Raw genomic sequence first — 13253 nt, forward strand, 5'->3', positions numbered from 1 at the left:
GTGGAATGCCCAGCCTACAAAGTGTAAGAACAAACCTATAGTATCAGGCAAGAGTTCATCTTGTGCCACATACTGTCTGCAATGACAGATGCTTAGGGGAGAGTGCAACAAATGGGGATTAAGAGCGATCTTTCAAAAACAGCTTTGGCAGTCAGTGGTTTGGAGAGAGAGCAGTGAGCCTATCCTGTTCAATAGCCACAGGCAGATTTATCTTCCTTGAATTTGTCTAACTCTTTTTCAGCTTGTCTGTATTTGGCACCTGTATCATCCAGTGGCCATCAGTTCCACAGTAATAATAGTTTTTGGCAATGGTGGTGGGGAATGTTTTGAGTGTTTTTTCTTAACCCGTTGCTGGTACTTTGCTTCTGTGCTACCTAATTGTTCTGTTATGTGAAAGAATAAATATCCATTGTCTATTTACCATCTTCATGCTATTCATGATATTGGAGACCTCTTGTATATCTTACTTCATTATCTTCTTCTCTAATGGTTAGGAAAAGTTGTCCTTTCAATAACATATACCATCTTTTTACTTTGTGTTAAATTATTTTATGAAGTGAGACAACATTTGCTCAAGTATACAGCTTCAGTTGCTGTAACCATGGCATGAAGTGAGCACTACGTACATAGTTCTCTTCAACAGTATGCAGAAGAATAAAGGCTTGGCAGAGGTGACAAAGTTTCTGTCATTAGCAGAGCAATGATTGTTGTGCTCAAAGGACGACTTGGGCCAACTCTCATTTTTCAGGTTTCATACACGTAAAACACACATGCCAAGTGTTTAACTTTGGATGATCAATCCTTCTACTATCAGATTCATTCAGTGGGGCAGCCACAATATGATAAATAATTATGGCCATAAAAATATAAAGGCTTAATGAATTTTCTGACTACTGCATGTTTAACCTGGACTACAACCTTACTATCTCAGTTATAAGTGCCATTCCTCTTAATTTGAACTATCCATGAAGACTAGAATTACTCTTGCCAAACTATCATGAGTACAAATTAGACTAATACCCCTGGTTTGCAATTGGCTTTCTAGCCTTTGCTGAAAAAGGTGTGGGGGGAGGTAGAAAGAACTGTCACAGTGTCTTTTATCTCCTTCCAGGCTGGATCTATTAAACCTCCATTTTAGTGTGCAGAACTACCCTGGATGAGTTACACTAGCCTTCACAGGAATGGCTAACCATTTCCCATGCAGATGACTGCTGCCTGCAGTATGTCTCTCAGCTTATACACAATATATGTCTGACGTGTCTCTAAAACCAGACCAATCTGTGAAACGGAAAGTACAGTTTTAAGATATGTAGCAGCTCTTAAGAGGTTTCAATAAGAATGATGCAAGTTATATCTGGTTTTCAGCTCTCTTGTGTCACCTTGGAAAAATGACAGTAATTAGCTATTCTGGTGTACATTCAGCATGCACACTTCCTTATTACCTGGGACACAGAAAGCTGAAATGCGGATCCTTTTAGGTTGGTGGTTTGAATCAGACATACTGTAATGTTGAAAGAGTTCATCATAAACAACTGGAATAGCTTTACTTATGTAGAATTAGAATGTCAGTTCTAAAGCTTCCAAAATAATAACTTATAAGTGCCCTTCCTGTCATCATAATCACTGCAAATCTAGGAAGACAAGAGCTGGTGATGAAAAATGATCACTGAATCTAGACAAATGTTACTGTACTGCATCCATTCATGCTAGTATATCACAGGTGACAAACCTCTACCATACCTTATAATACAAACCTCCAGCCACCCACAGCCCATATATCTATATTTCCAGACTACCAAAATTACTAAGACCTTGATTGTTAATAGCTCATCAGCTTCATCAGATCAGGGCTTCTCTGGGTGAACCTTGGAAAATCCATGGGAAAAGCAGGAGGTGCAGGCAAGGAAAAGAGGGCAAGATTTAAGAGGAAGGCTAGGTGAAATTCTGTCATCATCCTTTTCTTTTTGTATTCTTTTCAGGATCTGAAAATACTCATTTTATTAACTTAAAAATTGCATGGTGGACCTATAATATGTAGTTGAAAGCAGTTGTTTTTAAGAACAGGGAAACAATCAGAAATGGTTTTGCAAATTTGGGGAATATATTTTGGGAAATTACTGTACAATTAAAACCTATTCTTGTTTCCACTGAAATCAACAGAAGCTTTGTTATTGATATGTGTATAGATAAAATTTCTGTGTGATTCATAGAAGCAAGTTTTACCAACAAGCTTACTCAAACACACTGTCTTCCTTTAATATCTGCTTAGAAATACTCTACTGTTTGTTTTCCATGTTGCTCTTCCACAGCTTGGATCTGACATGGAGAGACATGCAGCATCTGACAGTGCTCACCTCAAAGAGGAACCAGCTTCACGATGAGGTTCATCAATGGCGTAGAAATGGCGTTGGGCTGGAATTCAACCATTTGTTTGGCTATGGTGTCCTAGATGCAGGAGCAATGGTTAAGATGGCAAAAGACTGGAAGACTGTTCCTGAGAGATTCCATTGTGTTGGAGGGTCCATACAGGAACCTGAGTAAGTGAATGGTCTAGTATATGTGTTTGGCTTCTTCCAGGCATTTAGGAGACCACAAGCATGCAAACATGTTGACAAAGACATAGATAGTCAAAGAAACATAATGAAAATTTTTTTCTGAGAAAGACTAACGTTGCCAGTAGTGTTCCAGGTATTTCAATAAGTTGATAAAATAAACTACATGATCTTTCATGGAGGAGTGCATTCTACAGCCCACCAGTATCATCATTGCTAGTGCCGGTAGTGTTAATAGCAACATCCATTTCTCCTGGGTACTTAAAGGTATGTTTGTGCCAAAGTTTCTGTGAATAAAAAGCCTGTGCACAAGTGAAAGTCTGGGAGGCTGGCACTATAAATTACATAAACTGCTGCCACATGAAATATCTGTCAGCCAGGTCATATCTCCTTGTGACATATTCCAGCAGACAAATTTTATTTCCAGAAGACTGAAACAATTATCTACAGGTACCAGTGATTCAGTTTGAACACAACACCATTTAATTGTGTTTGGTTTATGTTCTTCAAATCTCTAATTGCAGGGTAGGTAGTCAAATTATTTTCTGATTTACCTTCATGCACTAAAGTGAATGAGTCAACAAGTGAATGAATTAAAACTAATTGACTGCAACAGCTATACTTCAATTTAATTATTTGAATTACTAACCTAATAATGGCCAATTTATGTCTATACCATTTGAAATTTGATGTTTCAGTGCCATTTTTGAAGGCATCATAATTCTATTGGAAAAAGAAGGCAAACTAGTAAGCCACCCCGGCACATAGCTCAGCCAGGCAAAGAATAAGTTTGTTCCTAACCTTCCAGATGGATTTGTATTTGCAGGATCCAAGGTTCCACAGCTGAGATCTGAGTTTTAATTTATCTGGTCTATGCGTGCTCACGGGTAGGAAATAAATGAGAGAGTGCTGAAGCTAATTTTGAGTTATCTCTAGTTTATTCATAATTTAAATGCAGACAAATAATCTTACTTATCTTAGAGTAGCCCCATTTATTGAAATGGGAATCATCCTAGAGGAAGAAAGAAAATTTCTTGCTGTAGGCTTGTCTCTGCGCATTAGAGAATGTGGTAGAGGTATTCCAGTGACAGACTGAGCCAGAGTTGGGCAAGTGCTATGCAGTAGTATTGTCTCCTTCTGCCTTTGTTCTTCTGTCCCATTTCTGCTGTTGAATGGATAGAAAAGCAGAGGTGATGGTGCATTTCCTCCATCCCAGGGATCTGGAACTGCAGTAAAGCTTCCCTATAGCTGTCATTGCCCAACAAGCTCCAGAGTTGAGAAATAAACTGCTTTGTATTGGTGTCTTTTGAGAGCAGCACCCAGAACAGGCTTTGTGCTTACAGCACACAGATTTGTAAAGTTCAGCCAAGGCAGTCACCACCTAAGCCTCCTAACTCTACTGCAATGTAATCTCAGTGTGTATGGGAGCCCTCCTATAATTATCCAACACATCTGTATGTTAATAGGACTGCTGTAATATTTACATCCCCCAATGAAAATGTCAGTGATAGGAGATAATAAGCATCATGCCTTGCAACATCTACATTGTTTGAATTACACTGTAAATAAAACTAGTGAAGTCCCAGCATCTCCAGAGATTCACTGGAAATGAAAACTACACTGCACTTCTGCCATGGATAATTGGGTTAGTTTTCTAGTTTGGCCTTGCTGGAGCAACATTTTCTACATATATATATATATGTTTATATAAGTATAGATATTTGTATATATAAAATACATATTCAATATATGTTTAGCTAGGTGAGTAGTTGATGCAGAAGTGTATACCATAGCAGCATTGTCAGTTATCAGAAATGGGCCAGGAAAGAACTGACAGCCTAGAATATACAATGTGCTGAAAGCAAGCAGTATTTGAAGTGCAGTATTTCTCTGCTGCATGTAGAAACACTTATTAGCAATAGGAACTTTCCCTGAAGAGGGATTTTTGTTGGGTCAGCAAAAAGAGAAAAAAATGGACAAGTCTGAATCTGGCTGGTTCAGGGAGATACATAGATGATTTAGGACATCGTAGCGCAGTAGCTGAGGAACAGCTGCGTGGAAGTGTGCTTCTAGAGAGCGGTTAGCTCCCCCTGCTCATCTCTAACTGGGTACTACACTGCATGCAGAAGTGAATGCATTTTTAAAATATATATTCTTATATATATATTTTAACTATATATAGCAAATGGGCAGTAGTACACTGTGAGGGTGTGGAAAAACCATCTCCTCTTCTGCTCCTTTCACGTCGGGCTTTTTCCACCACCCCTAGTTCTTTTTGTTTCTTTGGGGAAATTCACCTGGATTATAGTAATTAGTCTAGCAAACCAGAGAGTATTGGATTCTAATTAATAGGAAAGGGGGAAACAGAGCAAGCCTTTTCTCGTGTGTTTTAGAGAGCTGAGATAACTTTTGCACTGAAGGTGGGGAGAAAAGTTGTCTGCAGCAGTCGGACTGCCTGCAAAGCAGACGGAGTGGTAACACTGCTATTTTTTTGGGTTTTGGTGTTGATAGATAGAAAAGACTCACACTGTGGTGTCCTCCCTCATTTACTGCAGGAGATAGAAAGCACTTACCACAACTGTGAGAATGAAGCACTGTTTGACAAAGCTTTGTCAGCTGTGTGAGATTGCTATGAGACAATGTGAATTCAGATTGCTTTGAGGATGATGCTTCCCAGGCAGAGAAATTACAAGCATGTGGCAACTGTGAGATTATGCTTCTTCACCTCTGGCTGGCATATAGTGCATTTTCCTTGTGCTCTGGCACACAAAATAAATCTTGAGGGTATTGTATGTTCATATATTTTAGCTATACAATATTTATGTTATACCAGCTTCTGCTCCAGGGCATCCATGAGATTCAGAACAACACAGGTTTTTCAGTTTAAGGTAAGCGTTTAAATGCCTTGAGGACCTGGCCCTGAATGTCTTTTTACTCTGCAAGTACTCCCAAGAAGGCAATACTCTGTGAAAGAGGGGGCAGAGACTAGCCTGAACCAATTAGTGATGTACTGAGCTGCAATACCTGGAGCTTATCTTGGGAAGAAGAGAATTCTTGGAAGCTAGGCTTGAATGAAACACTTTCACTGGTCTCTGAATAACGTGCTATTTCATTAGCAAAAGGAAAAGGCTGGTACTCATTTCTTTTGAAAAGAAGGTATTCATTACCGCAGTGTGGTCAATGCCCTTTAAAAGGGACTCTCTTACTGCAAAACCTAGGTCATGGAGAAGCCACTGGAAGAGGTAATGACAAGCTGACTGGAGTCTTTTGTGACTTACTCCCTTTTATAATGATTGCAGTAATTCTTGTCTTTCAAGTATTTCTTTTAGACAGAGGAAAGTGTCACATGCTCACAGCACGCTGATGGTGGATGCAGAGAATTTTGTTTATGCTTCCTGTGTAGTTTGCCAGCCAGTTTCTGAGGCGACTGGTAATTGCCAGTTGCATCTTGAGCCCAAGGGGTTTAGCAGGCACTCGGCAGCCTCAGCTGCTGGCAGGGTGCTGCTCCTGGGCCAGTGCCTTCAGGCCTGCTCTGAGATCCTGAGTGGATCTGCCCAGCACACAGTGGCTGCAGACGTCCTCTGCAAGAGCTGGAAAGGCATCAAGGTGCCTTGCTCTCCCGCAGTGTGCGCTCACTCACCTCTGCTTGGAAGCCTTTGGAGGCACACTCTGGAAATGATGCCGCCTCACGGTTTTCCTCAACCACATAGGGAATAACCACACCGTGGGTGCCCAGCAAGCGGGGGGCCAAGAGCACCAACTGGTGTAATGTGGCTTCCTTTCATGTGTAATTCATCCTGTTGAAAAGTGTTGGTAAGACTATTAACAGCTGTGAGTGATTGCACAAACCAAACGTGAAGTGGTTTTCTCCTCTTGTGTGCTAACTTCCAGGCGTTGCATTCTCAGGTGTCTGACTCTCTCCAGCAAAGGAGCCCTGTGCGCTGATAACAGGGATCTGGTTTCCATTTGATGACAGGTTCCTTGCAAAAGAAATGTAGCAGGACTGAGCCTGTGTTCCATCTGTGGGTCTAGCTTCCTGGTAATACTTTTTTTATATTCCACCCTCAAGGGACAAAAGTCCTTCAGTAAATTGTGAGTTTGCCTTCATAAGGACTGTATTATAATAACCAAGAAACTTGTGACTTCAAGGTGTAGCACTTTGACAACTCACTAAACAAGGGCAACTTCTTTCCTCTGTGTGTGTGTCTGTGCGCGCGCGCATGCGTGCATTCATGTGTGCTACTGTACTGGAGCAGTTAAAGGATAGCAATTTTCACGCAAAAATATTTTTCAAATGAGCTGAAACTGGGATCTCATGTTTGTTCTGGTTTCAAAATCAGAACAAGGATTTAGGCTTGAATGTGACTGCAGTGAAATTCCGTGCAACTGGCTCCTCTGAGTCCGGACAGACATTTGCTGCTGTTTTTTAAGGTGACTGTCTGACACGACTGACTGCTCATGGTTTCTTCTACTGAATAGACATATTATTATGCAATTACCCAATATAGTAGTGGTAAGTAAAGGCAGCTATTAAATATATGTTAATATTTCTTAAATAGCAGTATGTACTTCTTAATTGTATTCCTTCTCTCTTTGTGTACATTTCATAATGTACTTTCAAATTAAGGTTTTCGTGTAATTTTTTAAAAAGATAATGTTCTTTTTTTGGCTATGTTTGCAACTATTATTTCCTTAGTTTTCCATGTATCAATAAGGAAAATAGTACAGGTTTTTCTGTGAGGCACCAAAACCCAGTAGTTTTAGCATGAGCCATGTCATGCTGTGTATATCCTTATAATTTGCTTAATTATCCTTTGACTGCAGAAAGATACTACCAAGTGGCAAGCTGGTCCTCACACTTACAACTGATGCTTGTGAGGGGAAGGAAAACTTTGTCCGATACCTTGAACACGTCCAAGCAGTTATAACTGTGAATTCCACTAGGCGAGGAGACCTCAACATCAACATGACCTCGCCAATGGGAACAAAGTCCATTTTACTGAGCCGGCGCCCCAGGGATGACGACTCCAAGGTGGGTTTTGACAAATGGCCTTTCATGACCACACACACTTGGGGAGAAGACCCCCGAGGCACCTGGGCTCTAGAGATTGGGTTTGTCGGCAGTCTGCCGCAGCGGGGCATGCTGAAGGAGTGGACGCTGATGCTGCACGGGACTCAGAGCGCACCATATATAGACCAAATAGTAAAAGATTATCAGTCCAAACTGGCCATGTCCAAGAAGGAAGAGCTGGAAGAAGAATTAGATGAAGCAGTGGAGAGAAGCCTGAAGAGTATACTGAGCAAGACCTAGTGCTATTCTGCATGACGGTGTCTTTCCTTCCCTAGGTCCCTCTACTCACCTTTCTACTATCCAAACCTCTGTGTTAGACATATTACAATGATTGTCTCTGTAGCTAAATTATCACACTTTATTTTAAAGTCTTATATCTTGTCAATAATTATTTTAATTACTACTGAAGCAATCCTTTTTTTACTCTAAACCACAAATATACTGTCCCCCACTGAATACTATGTACAGTTTGTGACTGTAAATGATTTTTCTTTTGTGTCATACAAATAAGTAATAACCTGCAAAGAAGTTGATGGCTTTTCCCTTCATATTTTTGTGGTAAATGTTGTTTGTATTAAAAAAAAAAGAGTGAATTTTAACATTGGCAGTTGGTGATAATGGGCACATTTTTCAAAATTGTGAGAGAGGGAATCACGAAGAGGTTGGCTGGAGAGGTCTTTGAATGTCTAACAGCTCCTTCTGCATCATTAACTTCAGTGGGACTTTCCCCATTGGGTTCAACCAAGGTAGCACGACACCCTACAAAATGAAATAATCCAGAGATGAAGAAAATTACCAATCCAATTTGCAGAAATCCAATTCTTTTGAGAGTTTTCTTTAATATATACGCTTACACAACATACACACTAACACTTCAGCCACAGAAGGGTCAACAGGAAGGCAAAGCTATGCCAAAGCCGGGTGACATGGGGAAGTCAGGGTCAGGGCATTCTAGAAGCACAAGTTTAAGTTTTGTTTTGTTTTTATTTTGGCAATTTAAATCAATTTACCATCTTACAGCAGAACGAGCACATAGGGAATGAGCTGTAGGATTTCTGGCAACCTGTGTGCAAAAGTGCATCTGCTCGTCACTATACTGAGATGTACTGCAGCAGTGTAAGATGAGGCTGTGTCAGCATTTCCAACCACAGACCCCTGTTTTCTGGGGTTTACAACCTGGCTGTCAGTAAATTGCTGTGGGAGAAAATTGAAGTATGCAGTTTCAGTCCCAAAGCAATTTTTTATTCAAATTTTTATGTTATACAAATATATTTAAGGAGGAAAATATGCTTAAGTTATTAATGTGTAATGCAAAGCTGGCTTTCCTGGGAAGTAAAATGTAGTGTGTTTGAGAAGATTTGTTGGCAATCATTGCTCTCTGCTGTTTAAAGAGCCAGTCCCACCTTCACTTTTCATGCATGGGTAAAGTCAGTCTCTCTCCCTCAGAGTCTGCTCTGACAATTGCCGCAAGATGTAACATCCTCCTCGGTGGGAATTACTCATGGTAGCAACCACTATATATTCTCAGGTGTGAGATCCGAAATTTTACCTTTGAATAATAAAGGGTCTTGATTCTGCAAATATTTAGGCACTCACTCACAGTAAAGGTCATCAGTGGACCTACTCAAATGCTAATTTTAAGCAGGTGCTTCAGATCTTTGCAGGATCCAAGATCTACTTCTTAGCAGTGACTAGTTTCAGAATTTTACTATGTATTTTTAATATGCAGAGTTTGAATCTAAAATGTTTTAATAAGAGTTGTCCTGGTTGATCAGGTGCATAGTAGTAGAAACACATTCAGTAAGTAAATATTTATCTAACAAATTAAAAATGTAACCCAAAGGTTATATGGTGGACACGTTTCACTTAAGAATGTATAATCTATGGTGTTATTTCTACTGAATATCCATCTTTTATCTTTCCATAAGAGGCCTGTTCTTTCCTTTACAAATAAATCCAAATGCAAAGTAAACAGCTCAACCTACTCAAACTCTGTGTGCATTACACTCTAAAGCCAAGACAAGCAGCCTCACACTACTCACAGGTTCCTCGTTGCGTGCAGCAGTCCCTTCGGATAATCGAGTCACACTGGGATAAAACAGGCATTGGCTGGAGAAGAATCAGGCCCCCCCCCATGTGATTTTTTTTTTTTTTTAAGTGCTCTTGGTTATTTGTTCAAATACATTATAGTGCCAGCTGTGCTTAATTTGATGATTTAAAACTTAACCCAAGGACAAGATGGGTCCATTTCAAAGCATGAACAGGAGTTCATGTGGTATGAGCCAAAACTCACTGAAGTTAAATGGGCCGGGGACAGGTTTGCTTATGTCTTTGGAATTGAATGGATCGCGCTGATGGCAGTAGGTTTCTGTGGAAGGCACCCAGTTCTCAGAAAGAGCAGTGTATACATACCAGAGGGAAAAATTTACCATATATATATATGTATATTTATGCATACACCTGTATGTCTAAATGCATAGGACACCCCTATGGTATCTCTCTGTATATATATATGTTACATACGATATGTATATTCAGATTATGTTAGATATATTTGCTTATAAATACATATAGAATTACATATAGTATGTAATGTATAATACATATACGCACATCATAACCTTTTGTGTGTATGTGTTCAAAGAAAGAGGTAACTGGAAGCTTTTGAAGGACTTCTAAACTGTGGAAAAAGTTTTGGAATAAAAAGTCCATGTAGAAATCTTAAATTAACATGTACATGACTCCATTGCATTCATGTAATTTTGCAGTTCTCTGTTCAATCATTAAATATCTTATAAAGCAGCAAAATAACTAGATGGTTGTTCATATTTTCATACTGCTGACATAATTTATTAAGTGAAAGATCACAATAATCAGTGATATACTGAAATGGTGAGTTTTGATATAAGTATATATAAAACTAAGTGTATATACAATATAGAGATCTACTTCAAATTCTTCAGGATTTTTGCATCAGGGGATTGCTGAAAAATATGTCCAGTTAGACTGAGTTTTTATGGTATTGCTGATGGAAAATAAAGTTAATCTGTTAGTATTTATAATAAAGGGGAAAACAAAGCTCATGATTTGAAACAGGTGAACACTGTTTAACTGAAGCCCTGTGATGATGTTTTATAATATGAGTAAAATAAAGAGCTGTTGTAAACTGCCAGGTCCTATCATCATTGCCTGTCCGAAGGTACACGGGAGGTAATACGCTGCTGTAAGTGGGATGACTTCCTACTCCTCTGCTTTTTACACTGATAAAGTAAGTTGTATCCTGTATATGTTGGATACTGAGAAAATAAACACGATCCTCCAAAAGAGTTGATAGCAACAGATGAAGAGTAACAAACAGGCTTTATGTTAACTCTGTGATGTGGTGGGACATAGAAGATTAAGGCTGCAGGCTAGAAGGAGCCTTGGGCATTACTTACGTGGTTCAAACCCGCTGGCTCCAAGGACAGCTCTGTAGAGGCACACAGCAATGTGGGTGCCGACCTGCTGCGCTCAGTGGGGAAGGGGACGCTCAGGAAGAGAGACAGTGACATTTTTGCACTGCATTTCATAAGCAGTTCTGGCCCCGAGGAAATGCTACAGCAGATTTTTTTTTCTCGGAGCACTTTGATCCACTCCCCCCACCCAGTATCCCTCTTCCTCCCTACTTCCCACCCACACTTTTGGGTACTTTTTAGCACATATGTTCCCATGGCACAGGTATGTGGTGTTTTATAATTTCTTACTGTGTCTGCAGCAGTAGAAGATGGCAGGGAGCCTCCTGATATAGTTCTGATTGCCACAGAGGTAAGAATGTACCTGTAGGTCTCATCCCAGGCTCTGCTGAATAGATGCTCACAAGTATTTCACCATTACACTTCAGCATTAGCATTTCATCACTTCATTGAGAATCTGCATTTAAAGCGAGGTTAGCCCATAAATCATGAGATTTTACTGTAGCTTTCAGCATTATCATTATGAACAACAGAATACTAGTGTTTTTCTATATAATTTTCATACAAATTTACAGAAAGATGCCCATCATCTGCAGCCTTATTGGGCAACTGCCATGTTTATGGAAGGCAGGTCAGAGATCGTAGCAGAATTTAGGCCTTAGTCCTTCATGGTCCTTGACTTCTGCTGATGTTGGTGTCCGTTGTGCAGCTCAGCACCAGCTTGGTTCAAGTCTTGCACCTTGGGCTGCTGCCTATGCAATGCAGTACATGACTTCTTCAGGAGTATGTGCTACCAAACCTGCTTTAAGAGTGATTTTTTTTTTTATACTGCACAGCTGCTGAACAAGGTTTACAAGCATCAGAAAACCATTTCTATGTCAGCAGCAAAGAGTGGTGAGACCACCACACAAAATGGATGAAGGTGGCGGGGGAGTATTCACACATTAGACACCTAACCCAGGCTTTCTGGAAGTGTTGCCTCCTTGCTGTTGATTAAGGCTTTTTGTATTCCAAAAATGAAGTTCTTTTTGTATCGCAGTGAAATCAGATGGTTGGGGGCAATACCCAGTTCTGTCTAGGTACTGCCTGAATATGTTTACACACTGTTTTGTGACAGAATTATTGAACAGCCTTCCTATTGCTCAGTTGTGGTTTTTTTTTTCCCTTGCAGTAGTCAAAACCTGCTTTCACCAGCAGTCATTCTGAGCAGCTGCTCCCAGCTCACCAGAGTGCAGCCTGCATATGCATTGATAAAGTCCTCCTCTGCAGTTACTTACACTGTTAATAAATTAAACTGAACAACAGCACACACCCTTGTAAGCCACATCAGGCATAAGCTCCCACAAGCCTTTCAATAAAATAGCATTGACAAAAAATCCTGAATAAAAAAAAAAAAAAATCCAACTATGATGTAGGTCACCTGTCCATGTCAAAGAAGAAGGTGCCACTTTAACAGACATTAATAGTCACAGTAGCTTAGATGCTATACCTGCATTGGAACTCACTAATGAAAAACCCAACAGAATATCAAAGGAAAGTGTTGGGTGATGTGAGAAGGTAGTCCTGAAGTTCAGGCTCATCGGCTCAAATGGCATTTAGCCCCTCTCTGTCGCAGCTGACAGGAGTAATCAGCCACAAGGAAAAGGCATAACAGTGCTGAAAGCTGAAACAAAAACTTTGAGAACCGGGATGGGATTGGCGAAGGAACATGTGGAGCCCAACCTAGAAAAAAGTACTTCAGTATGTACCTTGCTTTAGTGGGATTAATTGTATGCCTGAAGTCAAGCTGAGGCCTAAATGATGCATCAGCACTTTAAATAGTGCTTGCTATTTGCACACACACAAGTGAAGAATTTATTTTCCTTTTGTTTTTTCGTGATTTGAAGGTTTCTGGGAGCTGCAAAAGGCTGTTGCAGAAGTGTTGCTTTTTGCTTCCCCAGGCATGGGGATGTGGGAAGGTGCCACTTGTTCCAGCAACCCGTGGAGCACCATGGGACTGTGAGTGGGCTGCGACAGGATCCTGTGGCCATGTTTTTGAAACTCTGTAAAATGCTACAGCCTGAGGAAGTACTTAACAAGAAATTACCAGAACACAGTCTTTTGAGTTGGCTGCAGTCTGCTCAAAAGCTTGTTGGCATTTGTCAATACCTTAGTTGTGTTGGTGAAGGACAATGCCTT

General features: G+C 40.2%; 1 protein-coding gene across 1 annotated transcript in view; it reads left to right on the forward strand.

Moving 5' to 3' along the window:
* The window catches only part of PCSK2 (proprotein convertase subtilisin/kexin type 2), a 111534-nt gene extending 100588 nt beyond the window's left edge, over nt 1-10946 (forward strand). Inside the window, exons 11-12 of the mRNA XM_075035507.1 lie at nt 2310-2537; nt 7377-10946. Of these exons, the coding sequence (XP_074891608.1) occupies nt 2310-2537; nt 7377-7863 (715 nt within the window). The 3' untranslated portion in view covers nt 7864-10946. The remainder of the gene's footprint in view (nt 1-2309; nt 2538-7376) is intronic.
* Nucleotides 10947-13253: the final 2307 nt, after the last annotated feature.

The sequence above is a fragment of the Buteo buteo genome, chromosome 9, assembly GCF_964188355.1.
Source record: "Buteo buteo chromosome 9, bButBut1.hap1.1, whole genome shotgun sequence".
NCBI lineage: Eukaryota > Metazoa > Chordata > Aves > Accipitriformes > Accipitridae > Buteo > Buteo buteo.